The sequence below is a fragment of the Trachypithecus francoisi genome, unplaced genomic scaffold, assembly GCF_009764315.1.
Source record: "Trachypithecus francoisi isolate TF-2019V2 unplaced genomic scaffold, Tfra_2.0 Lachesis_group20, whole genome shotgun sequence".
Classification (NCBI taxonomy): Eukaryota; Metazoa; Chordata; class Mammalia; order Primates; family Cercopithecidae; genus Trachypithecus; species Trachypithecus francoisi.
Window position 1 is genome coordinate 51724671 of NW_022681466.1, and position 23526 is coordinate 51748196.

Sequence of the window (23526 nt, forward strand, 5' to 3'; positions counted from 1 at the left end):
GTAGACATGTGAGTGGAAAAGCCATCTTGGAAGCGGTCCCTCCCAGCCATCAAATCATCCCAACGGAGGCTACACACATAATGAGGCAAAGGCCCATCCACTCGGTTCCCCTTTCAAATTCCTCACCACGAAATTTTTGAGCATAATAAGGTGATTGTTCTTCAAAACCACTAAGTTTTGGGGTAGTTTGTTAATAGAACAGTAGATAACGGGAACACCTTGAATATGTTTTTCTGACATTTTATTTTTACAGTGTTTTATGTATTTTTGTTTGTGTCTCTTAGAAATAACAGCTACTCGGGAGGCTGAAACAGGAGAATCACTTGAGCCCAGGAGGCGGAGGTTGCAGTGAGCCAAGCTCGCACCATTGCACTCCAGCCTGGCGGACAGAGCGAGACTCCGTCTCAAAAGAAAAAAGAAAAGAAAAGAAAGAAATAACATGGGTTTTTTTCCCCAATCTGAAAGTCTCAGAATCAAATTACTGAGGAGGAAATGAGAACCTTTAACAGTTAATATGTATGCACAGTAAAGCCCGAAACCGCACGTTAAGCCTTTCTGCCTTCAGACCCACATCTTCCCTGCCTATTCTTCCTCTAGGAAATCTGGCACCCGGTTTTCTCTGGATAATTGGCGCGCGGCTTCAACTCCCTGCGCTCCTCCAGCTACTGGCACCTCCCTGGCCTCTAAGACGTCTACCAGACCTGCGTCTGCCCGGGGAAACTTTGAAGTTCCCTTCGGAACCTAGCAGGCTGACAAGCAAGTCAGAGCGATGGGTGGAGGAGGTTGCCATGGAGACAGGTCCAGGGCCAGAGGCGCGGGAGGGGGAGGCCGAAACTCGGGCTCCGATTGGCTCTGCGGGCGCGCAGCGTTCTCTTGGTGCACATGCGCAGTGACGCCGAGGCGAGGTCGCGGCGAGGCAGAGGCGCCGAGGCTTCTGGGCCGGGCTTCTCAGGACCGGGCTGGAACGTGCAGCTCCTGGCCAGGACACTCTGTGCTTTGCAGGGAAGGGAACTGGCGGAGCCCGAGGACTCACTGCCGCTCAGTACTGAGCCCGCCACGCAGGCGCCTGTGCCAGCGTCGCCATTGTTGCCTGTGGCCTTAGGGCCGCTACGGCTGCTCGTCGGCCGGGTCCCAGCGACAGGTATTGATGTCCGGGCGCAGCGCGCGAGTGTCCGCGCGGTCAGTGACAGCCCGAGCCCGTCCACGCGCGGGCTCCCGTGCTCGTGGCCTGCGGGAGGGCAAAGACGGGGTGGAGGCTGCTGTGGGCCCAGTCCCAGCGTTGCGCGTCGCAGGGTCCCCGACTCCCCCGCTGCCCTCGCCCTCGACCCTGCGGCTGAAGAGGAGTAAGAGGCAGAGGGACTTGGCCGGGAAGGGGAGGCGACAGGAGGCAAGGCAAGGCTGTCGCATCTTCTCTGCAGGGCCTTGTAAACAGTTGTCTTTGGCAGCACGACTGTGCCTGAGCAGGGCTCGGAGCTGGAGCCTGGGGACAGGTGGTGTCGGTTCTCCTCCAGATCAGGCCGGTTCTAAGGTTTCCTTCGAGAATCCTTGTTTCGAATATATCCTTAAAGAACTGTCTCCTGTAGAAGCACTTAAAGGACTTCGAGTCACACCAACCTCTTCACTCTTTTCCAGTCCAACCCGCTGGTCTTCCTAGCCCTCTGATAGTGAAAGGCTAGAATCGGCTGGCATTAACATGCAAAGCAGACAAATGGCTCGCCCTTTCCCCTGACAGTTCCCTTGGGAACCTTGAGCACTGTATTAAGAAGAAATTCTCCTCGTTTCTTCCAAGTAACAGATTCGCTCTGTTATTGTTGAGAGCCAGTTCAGTCATTACAGCTTCTGTAACATCAGTGACTAAAATAGTGAAACTATTTTCTCTATAAAAATGTTTAATTTTTGTTTCAACAGGTTAGAGGTTTAATCTGTCGTTTTGCTTAGATTCTTTGAGTCATTGCCTCTGACACTACCTTTTTAATAGCAGCACCATCCCCCACCAACCCCAAGCAGATTGCAGTTCCCTTACAAGTCTAAGGATATAGGGGAGGAAGACAAGGTAAAGCTATGCGTGTTCATCTATGCACACTGCGAGTCTGTTTCTGTGTGTATATATGTATCGTAGAGTACACCAGGGATTCTTGACCTTGTGGTCCATGCTTGTGTTTCAGGGTCTTTTATCCATCCCTGCAAGTTCTGGGCTCAGAATTTGTCACTAAGGCTGCTAACTCTACCTTGATTCTGTTCTGCCCTCGGCTGCAGCAGCCTTTGATATAGTGTCCTTGTGACTCTAGCATGAGACTTCAAGCAGTTGGCTCACTACTGGAGAAATAAAGGATATTGCCAGATTGACTCTCCTGTCTGTAGCAATGTTAGCCTCAAGCAAGAGGATGAACAATTCTTCACGTTCCCAAATCCTTCTAAGGTGGAAGTCAGACAAGGCTCAGAGTGGACCCTACAATGTTGAGAAGGAAATCCTTACTTCGAGATTCTTGCGTGACACTGAGACCTGTCGACAGAATTTTAGGAATTTTCCATACCCAGACCTGGCTGGTCCTCGAAAGGCATTGAGTCAACTCCGAGAGCTCTGCCTTAAGTGGCTGAGACCTGAGATTCACTCAAAGGAACAAATTTTGGAGCTGCTGGTGCTGGAGCAATTCCTGACCATCCTGCCTGGTGAGGTTAGGACTTGGGTAAAGTCCCAGTATCCAGAGAGCAGCGAGGAAGCAGTGACTCTGGTGGAGGATTTGACTCAGATTCTAGAAGAGGAAGGTGAGAATCACAGAGCAGAGAGGGGAGGAATCCCTGGGTGGTTAAAGAAGACAACTAGCACATCTGAGCAGCTCCTTTAAAGAAATTGGGGAGAACACTGAGAGTTCCAGGATGCATTTTTTAAAAAGAAAGAAACTGGGGAGAACAAAGGTTAGTGAGTGAGAACAAGGCTTTAACATGAGCTCCATCCATGGTGTTCTCCTTCCAGATTGCTTGGGAGCAAACACACATTATCTAAACCCCCAGGAAAAATGTCTTGAAAGAATGACCAGACACAACCAAATTACCACTGTGTGAGCCCTCAGAAAGTGCCTGCAGAGGTTTGCACCATTCTACTAATAAATCATTTGCTTTGTGAATTGAATTTCACAATAAAATACTTCCAAAAAAGGAAGAAAGGGTCTAGAGAATATTCCCTTATTAAGAGATAACTCACAAAATTAATATCCTGTAAGGATTTAGTTAAAATGTGAATTTTGTTCATACTCTTTAAGATTTTTAGAGCAAGCTTGTTTTTGAAGTCTGTTTTGATGTCTTAGGACAAGTCATTCGCCCTTTCGTCTGATGCTTTGAAGTAGGAGTGCTGTTTTTGATTCCCTTCTTACTTCTCAATTTAAGAAAGTGTAGGCATCTATTTGGTGAGGGGTTTCCTAGTCTATTCAAAAAGGACTAATCTCCCTCGTGACCTCTTTCTCTTCTCTAGCTCCTCAAAACTCTACCCTTTCCCAAGATACCCCAGAGGAAGACCCCAGAGGAAAACATGCTTTCCAGGCAGGATGGCTAAATGACTTGGTGACCAAAGTGAGTGTGACTGTCTTTTCTGATTTTAAGATGCCTTCTTAGTGTGTGAGGACATTTTCTGACCTGGCCCTATAACTACTGTGCCCCCAGAAGCTCTATCAAGGACTTAAGCTCCAATTTCTCTCCTATGTTATCTTGGTCTGTTAAGGTAGGTGAATGTACTATAAAGAAAAGGGGCTTCCATTGCCTTCCCTTGATATGTCTTTCCTTACTTTGACTTTGTCAGCAATATCACATAGAGGATACGAGATTGACCTCCACAGCCAGATGGATTTAGGTTTTGGTTCCCGGCTCTACCATTGGAACTGCAGTTTGGGACAAGATACTTAACCTCTCTTAGCCTGAGTTACTCTACTCTCATAAATAGAATTTACTTCTTAGATTGTGAGTATTAAATATTATGAGACTTGTAGTTAGCCTGGATTACAGTTAAACAATTAATAGATGATTGTTACTATTATTTTTCCTCATTAACAAGTCGTTAAAGGCCATGCATTCTGTCATATTATTGTTGATCATGAATTTATATATATTTTTTGAGACAGAGTCGCACTTTGTTGCCCAGGCTGAAGTGCAGTGGTGCCATCTTGGTCCACTGCAACCTCTACCTCCTGGGTTCAAGTGATTCTCATGCCACAGCCTCTGGAGTAGCTGGGGTTACCAGATGCGCGCCAGCATGCCTGCCTAATTTTTGTATTTTTAGTAGAGACAGGGATTCGCCATGTTGGCCATGCTGGTCTTGAACTCCTAACCTCAGGTGATCCACCCGCGTTGGCCTCCCAAAGTGCTGGGATTACAGGTGTGAGCCACCGCGCCTGGCCATGAGTCTGTATTATTTTAAAGAATAATTCAAGCTACCTTAAGAGAAAGATTTACTGTAAAAATATAATTGGTCTTTGTGAAATTGGAAAGCCTTTGGTAACCAAGTTAAAATGATTATTCATTGATGATGTGAACATTTACCTGGAAAACCTAACAAAATCAAGGAAAAAACTGTTAGAAACACTAATAGAAAAACTGGATAAAATGACTACAGAAAATGACATGCAAAAATTAATCACATATATACATATATATATCAACATATACACATAAAAATGAGATAAATGATAAAATGAAAAAAATGCTTCCAGTATCACACCCCCCAAAAAAATTTAAAATATCTAAAACTAAGCATAGTATAAATATTGCAGTACTTTCATGTCTAATATTTTGTGGAACATGAAAGAAACCTTAAATATAATTATAAAGTCACCAGTTCTCCCTAAGTTATAAACTTAATACAAGTTTTAAATCCCAATATGATTTAAAAGAAAAAAATTTTTAAGAGATAGGATCTCACTAAGTTGCCCAGGCTGGTCTTAAACTTCTGGCCTCAAAGTGATCCTCCTGCCTTGGCTTCCCAAAGTGTTGGGATTATAGGTATGAGCCACTGCATCTGGCCTCCAATATTATTTTTTAAAGATACTGACAATTATATGCAAAAATAAACACGTGGCCAGGCGCAGTGGCTCACATCTGTCATCCCAGCACTTTGGGAGGCGGAGGCAGCTGGATCACCTGAGGTCAGGAGTTTGGAGACCAGCCTGGCCAACATGGCAAAACCCTGTCTCTACTAAAAATACAAAAATTAGCTGGGCATGGTGGCATGCACCTGTAATCCCAGCTACTCGGGAGGTCACTGCACTCCAGCCTGGGCAACAGAGCAAGACTCTGTCTCAAAAAAAAACAAAAGAAAAAAGAAACATGTAAGATAATACTATCTTTTTAACAAAAGAAGAGCAAACAAGAAAGGCACTAACCTTACCAGATTGTGAAATGTATTTAACAGTGCAGCAGTTCAACACTCTGATTATTGGTATCTGCTGCATTTTTTAAAAGAAAGACTGAATTTAACCATAGAACACATAAAAATATCTTAACATTTTAATTATAATATGTTGGATTTATTCTTAAAGCATAGCTTGAAAAGCAAAACCATTCAACTCTGTGTCGTCTGTTTTCAAAATTTAAAACTCAAGTCAGGCATGGTGGATCACTTCTGTAATCCCAACACTTTGGGGAGCTGAGGTGAAGGATCACTTGAGTTCAGGAGTTTGAGACCAGCCTGGGCAGCACAGCAAAACCCCATCATCTCTACAAAAAAATCTAAAAATTAGCCAGTTGTGGTGGTGTGTGCCTGTAGTCCCATCTACTCGGGAGGGTGAGGTGAGAGGATCACTTCTGCCCAGGAGTTCGGGGCTGCAGTGAACAATGATTGGACCATTGCACTCCAGCCCAGGTGACCAGGCAAGACCCTGTCTCTTTTAAAAAATAATAATAATAAACTGGCCGGGCTTGGTGGCTCAAGCCTGTAATCCCAGCACTTTGGGAGGCCGAGATGGGCGGATCATGAGGTCAGGAGATCGAGACCATCCTGGCTAACACGGTGAAACCCCGTCTCTACTAAAAAAAAAAATACAAAAACTAGCCAGGCGTGGTGGCGGGTGCCTGTAGTCCCAGCTACTCAGGAGGCTGAGGCAGGAGAATGGCGTAAACCCGGGAGGCAGAGCTTGCAGTGAGCTGAGATCCAGCCACTGCACTCCAGCCTGGGCAACAGAGCGAGACTCTGTCTCAAAAAAAAAAAAAAAAAAATAATAATAATAATAATAACCTTTTCCTTTTAAAAATGGAGCTGCCACCAATGCATGCACTAGTCCAGCACATGCAACAGAGTGGACCCTGTCTCTTTTAAAAATATTAATAATAAACTTTTTCTTTGTAAAATGGAGCTGCCACCAATGCATGCACGAGTGCCAAGTGAAAATAAATTCTGATCTATTTTCAAACTTCCATTTAGGGTCATGGAGAGATGCTGTGGGGCTATGTCGGGGAAGGGTTTTGACTAGACAACTTCTAGGATCCTACTAAAATTTAGAATTCTGTGACACTCCCCCAGCATACATACACCCAGTGTTATCAGTGTCCCCTTTGCCATTAGTTCTTGAACTGAGTTAAGTTACATTTGATATTTTAGGAATCAATGACATTCAAAGATGTGGCTGTAGATATCACCCAGGAGGACTGGGAGTTAATGCGTCCTGTGCAGAAGGAATTATACAAGACTGTGACGCTACAGAACTATTGGAACATGGTTTCTCTGGGTAAGGATCATCTATACCCCTCCTCCTCTCAGCCTGTCCCCCCGGGTCTCTTTCTTACACCCGTTGTTAAAAATGGGTTGGCCCTCAGACACGCTTGGCTAAAATGGGGTCTAGAAATAAATGCGCTTATCTCATTCAAGCACAAGAGTGACTGTTTTACTCCCGTTTCCCAAAGGAAAGGTTTTTAAGTGAGAGAACATTGGCAACTGATGCACAACTTCATAGTGCCACCACCTGATGCTGCCTTGCCCAGCCTTTGCTACTCTAAGGGAAGGTTTCTTCCTTCACATATCCTCTTAAGTGGCAGGAAATTGTTATCCTGTCTCTGAAAAGGATAACAACCAACAGCCTAATTCTCTTATTAGATCATGTCCATGGGCCGGGCGTGGTGGCTCATATCTGTAATCCCAGCACTTTGGGAGGCTGAGGCGGGCGGATCACAAGGTCAGGAGATCAAGACCATCCTGGCTAACAGGGTGAAACCCCATCTCTACTAAAAATACAAAAAAGCCGGGCGTGGTGGCGGGGGCCTGTAGTCCCAGCTACTCAGGAGGCTGAGGCAGGAGAATGGCGTAAACGCAGAAGGCGGAGCTTGCAGTGAGCCGAGATCGCGCCACTGCAGTCCAGCCTGGGCGACACAGCGAGACTCCGTCTCAAAAAATAAAATGAAAAATAGATCATGTCCATGAACTATTGTTCTCCTACAGAGGTCTGTTCTCTCAGATAGGTAGAAGTCTGGTAATAAAACTTCGAGCAACTGTTTATCTCCAGGATAAAATTCATGATATTCCTCCTGAACAGGACTTACAGTGTACAGACCAACTGTGATTCCCATGTTGGAAGAACCATGGATGGTGATAAAAGAAATTTTAGAAGGCCCTAGTCCAGGTGAGAAACAGCACATGAGCTTCTTTGCATTTAAGAATCTGTATCCTAAGTGTGGTGAGATATGCATTTTAAATGTGACCAGGTCACTTTTTGCAAAGGCTTTCTAGCCTGTGAAGAACACTGAGCTGTTTGGTGTTGCTTCCTTACAGAGGCCTCTTCAGGAAGAGCTTCCTAAGATCACTATTAACACACTTTTCCCGTGTCTCTTCTCATTTTATCCTTCTACATGACCTCTAGGTCCCATCTCTTAGGGCTCTGTCGAGGGCTTTCATTGTGCCATGTTCCCCTTCCTCTAGATTTAAACATGCATGAATGCCCCCTAAAAATTTAAATGTTAAACCTTCTTCTTTTTGAGTTTCTTTTATTCTGTTCACTGACAAATCCCTACATCCCCCTGCCTTCACTTTTCTAAATCATCCCTTTCTTTTTTATTTTCTAATTACTTAAAAAGATAATATATTCACAAGATTCACAATTTTTAAAAATGTATAAAGCAAAATATATATATAAATATATATATAAATTACCCACCTGAATACCACATTCACCCAGTTCCTACATCTCCCTAGCATGTGACCGCTGTCATTAGAGCATGTCCATGAACCAGTGTTTTCCTGTAGAAGTCTGTCCTCCCACATAAGTAGAAGTCAGGTAATAAAGTTTGAACAACTGTTGTCTCCAGGATAAAAGTATGGCGATAAACAGTTGTTACAGATGTTTATTTTGCTTTGGGTTTTTTGCATGTAAAGTCAATATAAAAATAGTTTTTCTCCATTTTTAATATGAATGGTAGCATACTATACATACTGTTTTGTACCTTGCTTTTTTAACTTAAAAGTATATCTTGAAAAGTCTTCCAAATGAGTATGTAAAGAGCTTCCTCATTTCTTTTTTTATATCTGCATCATATTTTTATTATTGAACTTGTTCCTTATTTATGGACTTTTTCATTCTCACTCCTTGCTTATTCCCTCCATAGTAACTTCATTTTAAACAATTTCAAACCTACACAGGCACATTACATTAATCACTTATGTACTGTCTACTTGGAATCACTAATTATCATCATTTAGCCACTTTTGCTCTACCTCTGTATAAAGGTTTTTGCACTGAGCCATTTTAATAGACATCATGACAACCCCTAAATACCTTCTAAGAACATGAACATTCTTCTACATAAGCATGATACCATTCTCTCACTCTAGATATTTAACATTTATATAATAGTGTCATCAAAGGTATAGTCAAATATTCAGATTTTCCCAACTGTCCCAAAAACATCCTTTATAGATATCTTTCTCCCCAGTACAGGATCCAGTCAGGAATCACATGTTCCACTTGTTTATCTCCTATCTTTAGTACCTTTTAATAGAGAAATGTTCCCCAGCCTCTTTTCTTTTTTAAAAAAAGTCTTTCATGATATTGACATTTTTTAAAGGATCCAAGCCAGTTTTTTTTAATGACCTACAGTTTAGATTTGCCTCATTGTTTCCTAAAGATTAGTCAGTTTACAGATTTTACCAAGAATATTTGAAAGGTGATGTGTATCTTCCATTGCATTTCCTCAGGAGGTACATAATGGTAATTCATCTTATCATTGGTGATGCTCAGTTTGGTTAAGGTGGTGTCTACAGGATCTCTCCTTTTTAAAGGTGCATTCTTTGTGATTAATAAGTAATCTGTGGAGTGATACTTTGAGGTCACATGACTATTTCTCGATAATCTTTTACTTAAAATTTTTAGCATCCATTTGATGATCTTTGCATTGTTATATTGCTGGTTGCAAAATGGTGATTTTCGTTTTTGTTGTTTTTGAGATGGAGTTTCACTCTTGTTGCCCAGGCTGGAGTGCAATGGCGTGATCTCCTCTCACCGCAACCTCTGCCTCCTGGGTTCCAGCAATTCTCCTGCCTCAGCTTCCACAGTAGCTGGGATTAGAAGCATGTGCCACCACACCTAGCTAGTTTTTGTATTTTTAGTAGAGACAGGGTGTCACCATGTTGGCCAGGCTGGTCTCAAACTCCTGACTTCAGGTGATCCACCAGCCTTGGCCTCCCAAAGTGCTGAGATTACAGGCATGAGCCACCATGCCCAGCTGCAAAATGGTGATTTTCTAATTCAGTCATCTTTTCTAAATGATTAATAGCATTCTTCATTAAAGAGTAGTTCTTTCAGCTGGGTACGCTTGTAATCCCAGCACTTTAGGAGGCCAAGGTGGGCGGATTACGAAGTCAGGAGTTCGAGACCAGCCTGGCCAACACAGTGAAACTCTGTATCTACTGAAAATACAAAAATTACCTGGGTGTGGTGGCAGGTGCCTGTAATCCCAGCTACTTGGGAGGCTGAGGCAGGAGAATCACTTGAACCCAGGAGGCGGAGGTTGCAGTAAGCCAAGATTGTGCCACTGCACTCCAGCCTGGGCAACAGAGCTAGACTCCATCTCAAAAAAAAAAAAAAAAAAGAATAGCTCTCCCTCCCCCACGCCATTTTAATGTATATACCACTGTGGACTAATGGAAATTTTAAAAATTCAATATATTATTAGTTGGCCAGGCATGGTGGCTCACTCCTGTAATCCCAGCACTTTAGGAGGCTAAGGTAGGTGGATCACTTGAGGTCAGGAGTTTGAGACCAGCCTGGCCAACACAGTAAAACCCTGTCTCTACTAAAAAAATAATAATAATAATACAAAAATTAACTGGACATGGTGGTGCGTGCCTGTAGTCCCAGCTACTCGGGAGGCTGAGGAAGGAGAATCACTTGAACTCGGGAGGTGGAGATTGCAGTGAGCCAAGATTGTGGCACTACACTCTAGCCTGGGCAACAGAGCAAGACTCCATTTCAAAAAAGAAAAAGGAAAAAAATATATATATGTATGTATATTTATGTATTATTAGTCCATTAATTCCAGTTTTTACATTTTGTTTTGTGTTTTTGATGCTCAATTGTCCCAAATTTGGGCACTCTAGCATCAAACAAAGTCCAGCATCTTTTTGACATGTCCCAATTAGTCTTCATCCATTTCCTTGCTTTCTGGCACAACCAGATGTTCTTTAGGCTCACCTTATGCTCACCTTAGACTTGGGATTTCTCCAAGGAATCCTGATTCATTTTAGTAGGGAATGGTGCTTAGAAACCAAGATCTGGGCCATAAGTGCATTCACTGTTTAATGAATCATTGCTACTGTTATGTGTTATACACACATTTAATGTATCATTGCTACTGTTCAGTGGATAGAGCTAGGAAGTGTGTGTGTGTGTGTGTGTGTGTGTATGCATGTGTACGTGTGTGTTAGTTCTTTTAAGTCAGGAGTTCATACTTAAACTCCAGTTCAAATCTAACACCACAAGGATATTCCATTTTATATATTCCAATTTTCCATTTTGTATCTCCTTTCTCATGCAGTGAATAACCTAGTTTCCAACATCAGTATATTTACTTATTTGTTGTATCATATGTTACACACAAAAATAGTTTCAAATTTACATCACTTTAACAAACAGTCTAGAAAGTTCAAGATTTCTTTGAAGTCCTTTTTGTCCTTAGAATATATACCACTAAGGATAGTGTTTTCTTGCTTTTTAAAATTATTTTTAATTTACATTTTTGAGTATGCGAAAACAGTAACATGGCTGATAACTCAAAAACTATATAGAAAAGTATACATTTCCTTTCCTTCTGCTCTCTTTCCACCTACTCCCTATAGGTAACCATGATCATCAGTTTCTGGCGTATCCTTCCTATGTTTCTCTTTGCAAAAATAAATTATTAATATATTATCTTCTTTTGTATATGAAAGATGTATACTATGTATATTCTTGCATCTTGCGTTGTTATTCCATTTTTTTAATTATTATTTTATTTTATTTTACTGCTGTTATTGAGACAGAGTCTCACTCTGTCACCCAAGCTGGAGTGCAGTGGTATAACCATGGCTCACTGCAACCTCCATCTCCTGCATTCAAGCGATCCTTCCACCTCAGCCTCCTGAGTAGCTGGGAGTACAGGTGCGTGCCACCATGCCCAGATAATTTTTGTATTTTTTGCAGAGCAGGGTCTTGCCATGTTTCCCAGACTGGTCTCAATTTCTGGGCTCAAGCAATCCACCTGCCTTGGCCTTCAGTGCTGAGATTACAGGTGTGAGCCATGGCGCCCAGCCATTATTCCATTTTTTAAATCTAAGACACTGACTTCTTATATGTCCACCAATATGGATGCTAGTATACAACAGTGAATTAAACAATAATGACAGATATGATACGACCAGGCACAGTGGCTCACACTTGTAACCCCAACACTTTGGGAGGCTGAGGCAGACAGATCGCTTGAACTCAGGAATTTGAGACCACCCTGGGCAACATAGTGAGACCTGTCTCTACTAAAAAAAAAAAAATTTTAATTAACTGGTCGTGGTGATTCATGACTATAATCCCAGCTTCAGGGAGACTGAAGTGAGAGGATAACTCGAGCCCGGGAGATCAAGGCTGCAGTGAGCCAAGGTCACACCACTGCATTCCCACTGGGTGACAAGAGTAATACTCTGTCTCAAAAAAAAATGCTACCTTAGAGTGAATTGTTTCACTTTTTTAAAAAACTAACTTTGGTCATTAGGTACTTTAAGGGTCATAAACTTTAAAAGCTAATTATTCTCTATAATTTATGGCCTTATATGCCTTAGTTGGCAAAATACAAAATACACCTACAGCACACTAAATTCTCTGAGGAACACATTCTGCACACTCTAGGCACTGAGAAAACATATACAGTATAATGGAAATAAGCCTGGATTAGATTCAGGATAGTCTTCTGGGAGATACTTGCAGTCTGAAGTCACTTCTCAACATGAAGAGTTCTTTAGACCATCAGAGAGCACAAATTTGGGCTCTGAATACTCAAGAAAGGGCAATGTGGCCGGGCGCGGTGGCTCAAGCCTGTAATCCCAGCACTTTGGGAGGCCGAGACGGGTGGATCACGAGGTCAGGAGATCGAGACCATCCTGGCTAACACGGTGAAACCCCGTCTCTACTAAAAAAAATACAAAAACTAGCCGGGCGAGGTGGCGGGCGCCTGTAGTCCCAGCTACTCGGGAGGCTGAGGCAGGAGAATGGCGTAAACCTGGGAGGCGGAGCTTGCAGTGAGCTGAGATCCGGCCACTGCACTCCAGTCGGGGCGACAGAGCAAGACTCCGCCTCAAAAAAAATAAAAATAAAAAAATAAAAATAAAAAAAAAAAGAAAGGGCAATGTATGGTTATGCATTTGGAGAGGGGGGATTTTCCACCCTCCAAAGAGCACAAAGACTGAGAAAGACAGTTCCTTTTTTCCTTCTGTAGAGGTGAGGTTTTGGGGTTTTGTTTTTTTAGCCTAGTCTGTTCTTACATAGTGTGTAGTCCTCTGTTCAAGGGACTCCTGTCAGCCTCCTCTCCTTGACTGGGCCCCAGCCTTTGTCTTCTAGCGCCAGAATCTCTTGTACCCTCAAAATGGAAGCTTAAGGTCATAAACATGATTGAAAAGCTATCTCAGGCAGTCAACTTCAGCTATTACTGACTTCTTGCCTTCCTGCTTTTACTTAATTTTTGGCCTGTGAGGATTTTGCTTTCTTGCCGGCTCAGAGATATATAGTAAGTTGAATCTACCTTTGGTTAGGGTACTTCAGGAAGTAGGTTAGTCACACTTCAGGAAATGGAAACTTTGATAATTAACAAACGGAATAGTAGTATTGGTTTGATGGCCATTACTGTCTCAGATCTTTTATAGTTCTTTATGTTTATATTTTATGGTTTATAGTTCTTTATGTTTATACAGTACTTTGCCATTCTTTGAGGCTCATTTCAAATCACATTTCCCCCACTGAAGCTTTCCTTGATTACCTGAGTCAACATTAATCTCCTCTGTTTAGAAATATTATGCTGTTTGTCCTTATTAACCAACAGATAACACTTCTAACCAATCCTTTCTGGTTTTAGTGATAAACATGTATTTAAACCCTGCTTAATGATCTGTTTCAGAAGTTTTGGTAAACTAATTTGTTTTAAAATGTGCGTTTATCAGCCGGGTGCAGTGACTCATGCCTGTAATCCCAGCACTTTGAGAGGCTGAGGCGGGTGGATCACCTGAGGTCAGGAGTTCAAGACCAGCCTGACCAACGTGGAGAAACCCTGTCTACTAAAAATACAAAATTAGCCAGGCATAGTGGCACATGCCTGTAATCTCAGCTACTCAGGAGGCTGAGGCAAGAGAATCGCTTGAACCGGGGAGGTGGAGGTTGTGGTGAGCCGAGATCGCACCATTGCACTCCAACCTGGGCAACAAAAGCAAAACTCCATATCAAAAACAAAAGTGTGTTTATAGTAGCAATTTATTCCTGGTCATTATTCAGTCTTTCACTTTAAGTTTGTTAATTATAAATTTAGTACTTTTCAGTTGTATGTACAATCTGTCATAGACTGATACTGATTACATAGAAGTTGAATTCAGCTTCTGATATTATCTCTCTTCTGTGTGTATACACACCTACTTGTACAGTCCATCCACATTCTCATTTTCTTCTGGGGAGGGGAATAACAAATCCTGGTTTGAGAAAGTTGGTTTATAAATTTTTTTCTTTCATAAAAGTAATACAACTATTTTCTATGTTTCGTTTTTTATTACTTTTTATTTTTTTTTATTTTGCTACACCTACTGGAATGGAATATAACTACTTACTAGTAATAAATAGCAACAAAAGTAATATAGCAAATTTATTGAAAATTAGAAACTAGAAAAGAAAACCTATAATATCATTATTAGCATTTTGGTAATCTTTTTCCACTTCTGATGTGTTTTCATGCTTGTTATGATACTTTTTTCATTTAACATTACTCCTAAACATTTTCTTATATAAACTATGATTTTGTATTTGAATAAAAGTAAAAAAAGTAGTTTGTAAATTCAAGCAGTACAAGGAAGCAAATATTAAGTGTACCTCTCTCCTCAGTAATGACCAGGACCTTCTCCCCTTAGATTATGTGTGGGGGTGTGTGGGGGTGTGTCTGTCTGTAACACAAATAGCATATCTTTACACAGTTAGGATGTTGCTCTATTTTTTTTTATACATCTGCTTTTTTTTTCACTTAATGTATCCTGTACACCTTTTCATGTCAGTGTACCTAGACCTACCTAATTATCAGTTATCAATATTCTGTTATCCCTTATTCTATTAATAACTAGTCCCTTACTGATGATGTAGCTGTCATTTTCAATTACTGCATATTACTCAATTGAATAGATACATTTGTAAAGGTATTATACTGTGATTTGCCTCTTAGAAAGTTTCTGAAGTATTTAGTACCATTTTTGCTATATTATAAATTCCATATTTGATTAAATTACATTATGTAATTCTTGATATTTGCAAGTTATATGTTTCCCACCTGGTTTCAAAGGATAGAGGTTGTAACTTAAATTTTGTGTTAAATAATTATATAAGAAACATAATAGGCACCAACAAATACATATTTGACTGCCTTATTACAGCCAGGTTAGATTGAGGGTCAACCTTTTTGGTTTGGTTTGGGGTGTGTGTGTGTGTGTGTGTGTGTTTGGTTATGTCTATGCATGCACATCTGTGTACACTTTGATTTGAGTTCAGCTTTTTACATGTTAATGTCATTTATTTTACCATTTCAGTTGAGTCGCCACCATATCCAGAGTCTTGGGCCATTTTCTAAAGGAAATGTGTAAGAAGGATAAACTATTTCCAGAATTTGCACCTAGGTTGGAAATATAAGAAATGTACAGAATTGTGAATTACAGTCATGTGCTGCATAGTGATGTTCTGGTCAACAATAAACTGCATGTATGACAGTGATCCCATAAGACAACAATGGAGCATATATAGAAGCCTGATATATAAGCACTTGATATTTGTATTGCAGATCAAGTAGGGGAAATTATTGATATTCAGTAATAGTGCTGGTACATTTAGCTTTCCATGTTTAAAAAAATAAAATATATATATATATCATCTAGGTTCATATAAGTATACCCTATGATGCTCACACAGGGATGAAATTCACCCAACACCGCATTTCTCAGAACGTATCCTCATTGTTAAGCAATCCATGACTGTACTCATATAAAGCCAAGTTCTGTCATGAGCCCAGTACTATATTAGGTTGAACCACATAGGGTTGCTGACATTCAGCCATTTTGACCTATAAAAAAAGGCAATTTCCTATATGATTCAACCTAATCTATATTTTATTTTATTTTTTTGGAGACAGGATCTTGCTCTGTCATCCAGACTAGAGTGCAGTGGGGCAATCATGGCTCACTGCAACCTCCACCTCCCAGGCTCAAGCAATTCTCATGCCTCAGCCTCCCAGGTAGCTGGGACTACAGGCGCACACTACCACAACTGTCTAAATTTTTCTATTTTTAGTAGAGATAGAATTTCGCCATGATGGCCAGGCTGGTCTCGAACTCCTGACCTCAAGTGATCCACCTGCCGTGGCCTCCCAAAGTGCTGGGATTACAGGAGAAAGCCACAGAGCTTGGCCTCTAATCTGTATTTTAAATTCAAAGAAGCATTGTAGAGAGAAATATGAGTTGGACTATAAACATATTTTTTAATAGGTGGAGAAGGCATCACAAGAGAAGGCCTAGAGTCTAGGATTAGCATGGCATCTAGAGAAGATTATGAAGCGTAGTGGATAACTTTAGGCTGGGTATGGCAGCCCATACCTGTAACCCTAGCACTTTGGGAGGCTGAGGCAGGCAGACCACCTGAGGCCAGGAGTTTGAGGCCAGCCTGGCCAACATGATGAAACCGTGTCTCTATTAAAAATACAAAAATTAGCTGGGCATGTTGGTTCCTGCCTGTAATCCCAGCTATTCAGGAGTCTGAGGCACGAGAATTACGTGAACCTGGGAGGCAGAGGTTGCGGTAAGCCAAGATGGCACAGAGTCTGTCTCCAAAAAAAGAAAAAAAAAAAAAAAGTAGCGGATAACTTTAAATTAAGCTGAACATGAGTTGTAGTAGGAGACAGAATAGAATAGAAAGGGCTTAGTTATTCTGGGATTGAATGCCACGTGGAGGTATTTTAAACTTTTTCACTTTTATACTTTAAGCCACTAGTCCTTACACTTTGGTATGTGGCAAAACTGCTGGGTTTAATAAAACAGATTACTCAGCTCTACCGCCAGAGTTTCTGATTCAGTATGTCTGGGTGAGACCCAATAATGTTAACACATTTCTTGATGATAGTGATGCTTATGCTGCTAGTGGGAAGACTACCTTGAAAACCATTGTTTTAGGCTATGGGAGATTTACTAGAGATATTTGAGCATAGAAAGCACTTGGTGAAATTGCTTTAGGAATATTATGTGGATTGTGCAGAGCAGATTGGAAGAGAGAGTGATGAGACTCAGCATGTCTACTTTATGAACCCATTACATAAATTAATCCATGAGGCCATCCCAAGTTATCCCACACAGTGTTATCACTATTTTGGCTTCTCTTAGCTCTGTCACCTGACTTAATCTGTTTTACTCCCTCTGTGTCCATGTTGAATATGAAGAACCTGTCTGTTTTCAACAACTTAGTCTCCCATTTTTTTGCCCTTTTTGTCTCCTTTCCCAAATTTGAAAGACCATGATGATGACGTTTTCAGAGCTGTTGTTCTCTTTGGGCATTTTATCTATGTTTATTATTTTGTTTCTATTTTGGCAGTTTCCTCTCTCAAAATAAATGAAGATTTTTTATATTTTTTTAATTTCAGAATGGGAAACTAAAGCCCAAGCATGTACTCCAGTGGAGGATATGTCTAAACTCACAAAGGAAGAAACCCAGACCATCAAATTAGAAGACTCATATGACTACAATGATAGATTACAGGGGCGAGCAACAGGTGGCTTCTGGAAATTTCACACTAATGAAAGAGGTTTCAGTTTGAAGTCAGTCCTTTCACAAGAAGGTGATCCTACAGAAGAATGTCTTAGTAAATATGATATATATAGAAATAATTTTGAAAAGCATTCAAACCTAATTGTACAGTTTGATACCCAATTAGATAATAAAACTTCTGTGTATAATGAAGGCAGGGCAACCTTCAATCATGTCTCATATGGTATTGTACATAGGAAAATACTTCCTGGAGAGAAGCCTTACAAGTGTAATGTGTGTGGGAAAAAATTTAGGAAATACCCATCCCTCCTGAAACACCAAAGTACCCATGCCAAAGAGAAATCGTATGAATGTGAAGAATGTGGGAAAGAGTTTAGGCATATTTCATCCCTCATTGCACATCAGAGAATGCACACTGGAGAAAAACCATATGAATGCCACCAGTGTGGTAAAGCCTTCAGCCAGCGTGCACACCTTACTATACATCAGAGAATTCATACTGGAGAGAAACCCTATAAGTGTGATGACTGTGGGAAAGACTTTAGTCAGCGTGCACACCTTACCATCCATCAAAGGACACATACTGGAGAGAAACCATATAAATGCTTGGAATGTGGTAAAACCTTCAGTCACAGTTCATCACTGATTAATCATCAGAGAGTTCATACTGGAGAAAAACCTTATATATGCAATGAATGTGGGAAGACTTTCAGTCAGAGTACACACCTTCTTCAGCATCAAAAAATACATACTGGGAAGAAACCATATAAATGCAATGAATGTTGGAAAGTGTTTAGTCAGAGTACTTACCTTATTCGACATCAGAGAATTCATTCTGGAGAGAAGTGTTATAAATGTAATGAATGTGGAAAAGCCTTTGCTCATTCCTCAACCCTTATTCAACATCAAACCACTCACACTGGAGAGAAATCCTATATATGTAATATATGTGGGAAAGCCTTCAGCCAGAGTGCAAATCTTACTCAACATCATAGAACACATACTGGAGAGAAACCATATAAATGCAGTGTGTGTGGGAAAGCATTCAGCCAGAGTGTGCACCTTACTCAACATCAGAGGATTCATAATGGAGAAAAACCCTTTAAATGCAATATATGTGGGAAAGCATATAGACAAGGTGCAAATCTTACTCAGCATCAAAGGATTCATACTGGAGAGAAACCCTATAAATGTAATGAATGTGGGAAAGCTTTCATTTATTCCTCATCACTTAATCAACATCAGAGAACTCATACTGGAGAGAGACCCTATAAATGTAATGAATGTGATAAGGATTTTAGCCAGAGAACATGCCTTATTCAACACCAGAGAATTCACACAGGAGAGAAACCCTATGCATGTCGTATATGTGGTAAAACCTTCACCCAGAGTACAAACCTTATTCAGCATCAGCGTGTTCATACAGGTGCCAAACATCGTAATTAATGGATAAGGGAAACTTCAATTAGGTTTTACAACTTCATTTCAATTTTATTTTGTGCATTCTCTGTGTCAAAATATTCAGAAATCCGAAGAAGTGCAATATGTTAGATACCACTCAGCAGAAGTATCAGAAGTAGTGGTAGGGATATAACCTATTTAGATTTAATGTGAAATTTAAGAAGGAAACTTGACTTCTTAACTTTTATTTGATATGAGTTTAATTCATTACAGAAAGAAACCCTGTGAAGGGTGTTCAGAAAAGAAACATAACTCATCAACTCTATTTCAAGTACAGTCATCCCTCAGTATACTCGGGGGATTGGTTCCAGGACCACCCATGTATACCAAAATCTACCCATACTCAAGTTGCACGATCAGTCTGGTGGAACCTGTGTATATGAAAAACCCTACATCTACGCAGGTTTCCCATCCCTGAATAATGTGCTTTCAAACTCTGTTCAGTTGAAAAAAAAAAATTCCAGTATATGTGGATCTGTACAGTTCAAACGTGTTGTTCAAGGGTCAACTGTACATCCTGATGAGGCCTTATGATTGTAACTTGGGAAGGTGTCCATCAAGTAGAGATCTCACACTAGAGAGTGATCTTAAAATTATAGAAAAGAGAAAGCTGCTTTCAGGCCTTTTACTCCCAGCTTTGAAGCCTTAAAATATGTAAAGGACTCCCTTCCCTGTTTTACTTCCCCTTCTCCTGTTATGCCATAACTGCCATATGGAGCCAGTAGGTTTGAAAAAAACAGTTGAAAGTATTTTAAAGATTTCTATGTGACCACAGTTTGGTAACACCTTCCCTCACATATCGAAATATTAAAGAGAAGCTTAATGAAAGATATGATAGAAACTAATGTGTATATAACATTAGATGTGTAGAGATTTAAACAGGCAAAAATTAAATGCTCCAAGCTTAAATGAATTTTTAATACACATTAGCCTTGATTTTACTAGGTTTTGACATTCAAGGTCATCCTGAAGTAGGTATAAGGTATACAGTTCGCATTTTTTTCACCTGACTCCTAAATTTATACTTTAGATTTCTCTGTGACTGTTTTACCATGGAAAGTTAATTTCTTCCACTTAAACACATTTCTTAAGTGTCTACTATGCTTAGGTCCCAGACTTCCTAATTGGATCCTTTCAAGGCTTGTTACAGTGCTGAAATTCACAGGTGGTTTACACAACAGAAAGATTTCCAGAGCAATGAGAGAGTGAGGATGTGATATTTTGTCATGGGATGAGCATAAGCAACCTGCTAAAATGGGTTGCCAAATGCTACCTACATCCCAAGAGAAGGAAGTGGAAGTAATAGTGTAGCTATATAAATAATGTGAGAAAAAATACATAATGGAAAATAGATTTGAGTTCACTGCAGAATGTGGGTCAGGGAAAAAGGTGAAATTTTAATGGAGTGAGGAAAAAAATACATAGATAATTGCTATAACGTGAAATGTAATTGGACTTGCTTTGCCTATGAAATGAGTGGCTAAATAAAAAAGAATTCAGCCTGGATATTAGAAGAAACTAAAAACAAAGTGACTGATTTTTAAGGAATAATTGGAAGCCTGACACTCCTTCATACATGCAAGTAAAATAGAGGTTACTCAACATGTCAGGAAAAAATTTAATTGGCAAAAGCATTGATGCAGTAATCATTAAACAATGATTACTGGATTGGTGGGTCTTAAACATAAAAGGAAAATGGGCAGAAATGCAAATAGAAATAGATAAAAATACTATTGTATTTCATATTTACAGCATTCCACTACCAGAATATAAGGCCATATTCTGAGAACTGAGATTTCATTGTGCTCATATTTGTTTCTCCAGTCCCTTGCATAATAGTGCATAGTCAATACATGGTTGAATTAATGAATAAATTATATAAATTAGATTTCAGTAATAAAGTAGAATTGACTGGCATGGAGTGAAAGTTGGCATGACTAAAAATACTTTTGTGCATATATCAAAGAAATGTTCAACAAATAACATTTACTTGGGAACTGCTTAAAAGTAGTGAATCAGTTTTCATGGGACATCTTTGTACAGGAAGTTTTCCTGAGCTAAATGAGGGGAAATTGATATCAATTCTGGTACTATAAATATCAATTTAAGCTTGTATTAACCATGCAACTTCCTTTGGACATTACTGTTTATAAAACCATCCTACAAACAGGTACTGAAGGAAAGACCTAGGATGCTAGCATCCTAAAGGCTATATTGTTGAGTGTTTTTTTTAAAAAACTTGATTTCCATTTCCCTTACATCAGTTAACCTTGATTTCATAGTATCATCCTGCACAAAGTACAGGTTGCAGAATACTCAAACTGTGCTTATATAGCTATGTTTTTTTAAATAACAGTGGTTTGATAATCTTATTTTTTTGATGCTGCTTCATCCCTCACACAGCACTTATTTCCCTTGGTTGAGCACATGGCATGTGACAGTCCATAGCACCTTCCTTTGCATTACTCTCTATTTCCTGTCTTTGTATGTTTTATGTAAATAATGCATTTATAAAGTCTTCCACTGATAAACAGAGGCAATTGATGCCCTTATAAAATAACAGACTAGTAATAGTGGAGAACTGTAGATTTTTGTGTATTTTTTCCACTTTTACAGTTGTCTGACCCACAAATTATTCAACAGTTTTTAGCAAATAGCCTTATTTTCCAGAACTTTTTATTATGAGTTTTCAAATATACAGAAAGGTTTAAAAATAATAAAGTGAACTGTATACCCACTTAGATTTAAAAACTAACATTTTGCCATATTTTTTTAACCAAACATTGGAAAGGAACTTACAGACATGACATTTCATCTCTAAACACTTAAGCATGCATTGCATAAAAATAAGGATGGTCTTTTACATAACCACAATACATTTACATACCTTTTTTTAAAAAAGAACAGTAATTCCCTAATATCTGAACACCTAGTCTGTGTTTAAATTTCCTCTGTTGATCCAGTCAGTTTTCACACATAGTATTTGATTATTATATGTTTCATCTATCTAGAACAGTCCCCACTTTGGTATTTCCTCTTTAAGAGAGCAGGTCAGTTGTCTTGAAAAACATCTCACGTTCAGGATTCAACTGACTATTTACATGTGGGTTGTTCTGGTACCCCCTGTAGTTTCCATAAATTAGAAGTTAGGGCAAAAGGCTTGATTGGGTTGTTTAAACATTTTTAATGATAACACCTCACAGATGTATTTCATAGTGCATCATATCAAAAGTCTCATTAATATCAGGTTGAGTCACTATTAATGGATCACTCATTTGAGGTCACCAGATCTTCCCAACATAAAGATAGTTTTTCCTATTACAGTTAATCTGTGTACTGACACTGGCAGCATATGGATATTTTGGTTGCCAACAACTTTTTACCTGGTAAAAAGTAACTAACGATGATCCTTGCCTGAATCCATTGTCTCATCAGTGTTTGCAAAATGACAATTTTCTAATTCTATCACTCTACATTTGTTGAGTGGCATTCTTGTATAACCTTCCCTCATCAACTAGGAATGCACTAGAGGCAGAGTCAGGCTCAATTATTTTCCCTTAATTACTAGTGTAGGAGTTTAATTACCAGTAAAGAGTTTGATGCTGTCATCTGCAGTGATAACAAATGATTCAATGTGTTAACAGTCATTTATGATCATTGTTTCTGATGTTCAAATTGTCCCAAATTTGGCCAGGTGGAGCCCTTCAAGTAGCTCTTGTGTCCTTTTGACATTCACTCTCTAGTCTTTGGACACTTGATTGCCATCTAACATAAGATATCTCAAGTTGACCTTGCATTTTCAATGCCCCAGGCACGGAATGAAACCTTTTTCCAAGAATCCCTGGCTCCTTTTAATAGGTAGCTATTTAGAAACCAAGATCTGGGCACTAGGCATTCTCACTGCTCCTGGAGTGTCACTAGCAATTCTTTCCAACCATTCAAGCTGGTTTTCATAAAGACAACTCTTCACTCATGCCATCAGTTATATAATGTCTGTGTGATGAGGGATATAATTACATAACTGGGATAAACTTTAGGGCACAAACAACTAAATCTTGTTAAGCATGCACCTAAATTGGAGAGAACACTTCCATGTTATGTATGCTAGAAAGCAGCAAATTAGCTGCAAGAGGCCTGTGACAAGGCCATCAGGAAATTTACAAGGGAATAGAGCTTGTCAGTTAATCTGCCAAGTGAGTTGAGGGCAATTAAGAGAGCAACTAGATGTATACCTAATATGTTGTGTTTTAACTATTACATGTCTTGATAACTTATGGTATTTATAAGCTAATAGCCCTCCTTTCCCATCACATCTCTTAAGGCAGATTTCTGGTAAGATCTGAATATTAATCCTAAGGATCTGTTTCATGCAAATCTAAGTATTAGTTTTTCTTACTAAACCTTTATTTGATCTCTAAAACTAAGGCTGTTATGTTTCATTCTTTGTCTTCTGGTGTCAGTTCACTTGCATGTGCCTGTAAATGTATTCTTACTCCTCTGTTTCTGTTATTCTCCCCATAGCTCTATCTTTCATAAGTATTAGCCCCTTAGAACACTATAACCATTAAAAATGGCAAGCATG

General features: G+C 39.9%; 1 protein-coding gene across 4 annotated transcripts; it reads left to right on the top strand.

The window, feature by feature from the left end:
• The first annotated feature begins 589 nt into the window (after positions 1–589).
• On the top strand, positions 590–23526 carry ZNF287 (zinc finger protein 287). Of its 4 annotated transcripts, XM_033181743.1 has the most exons (7): positions 1007–1141; positions 1909–2053; positions 2166–2766; positions 3470–3567; positions 6584–6710; positions 7512–7598; positions 17359–23526. In XM_033181743.1, exons 3-7 carry the CDS (start codon positions 2364–2366, stop codon positions 18927–18929), a joined length of 2286 nt encoding a protein of 761 aa, XP_033037634.1. In that variant the 5' UTR covers positions 1007–1141; positions 1909–2053; positions 2166–2363; the 3' UTR covers positions 18930–23526. The 4 variants fall into 4 exon arrangements, with proteins under 4 accessions (XP_033037636.1, XP_033037633.1, XP_033037635.1 ...); XM_033181742.1 differs by lacking the exon at positions 1909–2053 and having other exon boundaries at positions 881–1141; XM_033181744.1 differs by lacking the exon at positions 1909–2053 and having other exon boundaries at positions 1006–1141; positions 2289–2766.

Coding starts and splice junctions, on each gene's coding strand:
- ZNF287 (XM_033181742.1), top strand. CDS start 2,364: ATGTTAGCCTCAAGCAAGAGGATGAACAATTCTTCACGTTCCCAAATC. Junction 6,711..7,511: donor TTGGAACATGGTTTCTCTGG/GTAAGGATCATC, acceptor CCTCCTGAACAG/GACTTACAGTGTACAGACCA. Junction 7,599..17,358: donor TTTAGAAGGCCCTAGTCCAG/GTGAGAAACAGC, acceptor TTTTAATTTCAG/AATGGGAAACTAAAGCCCAA.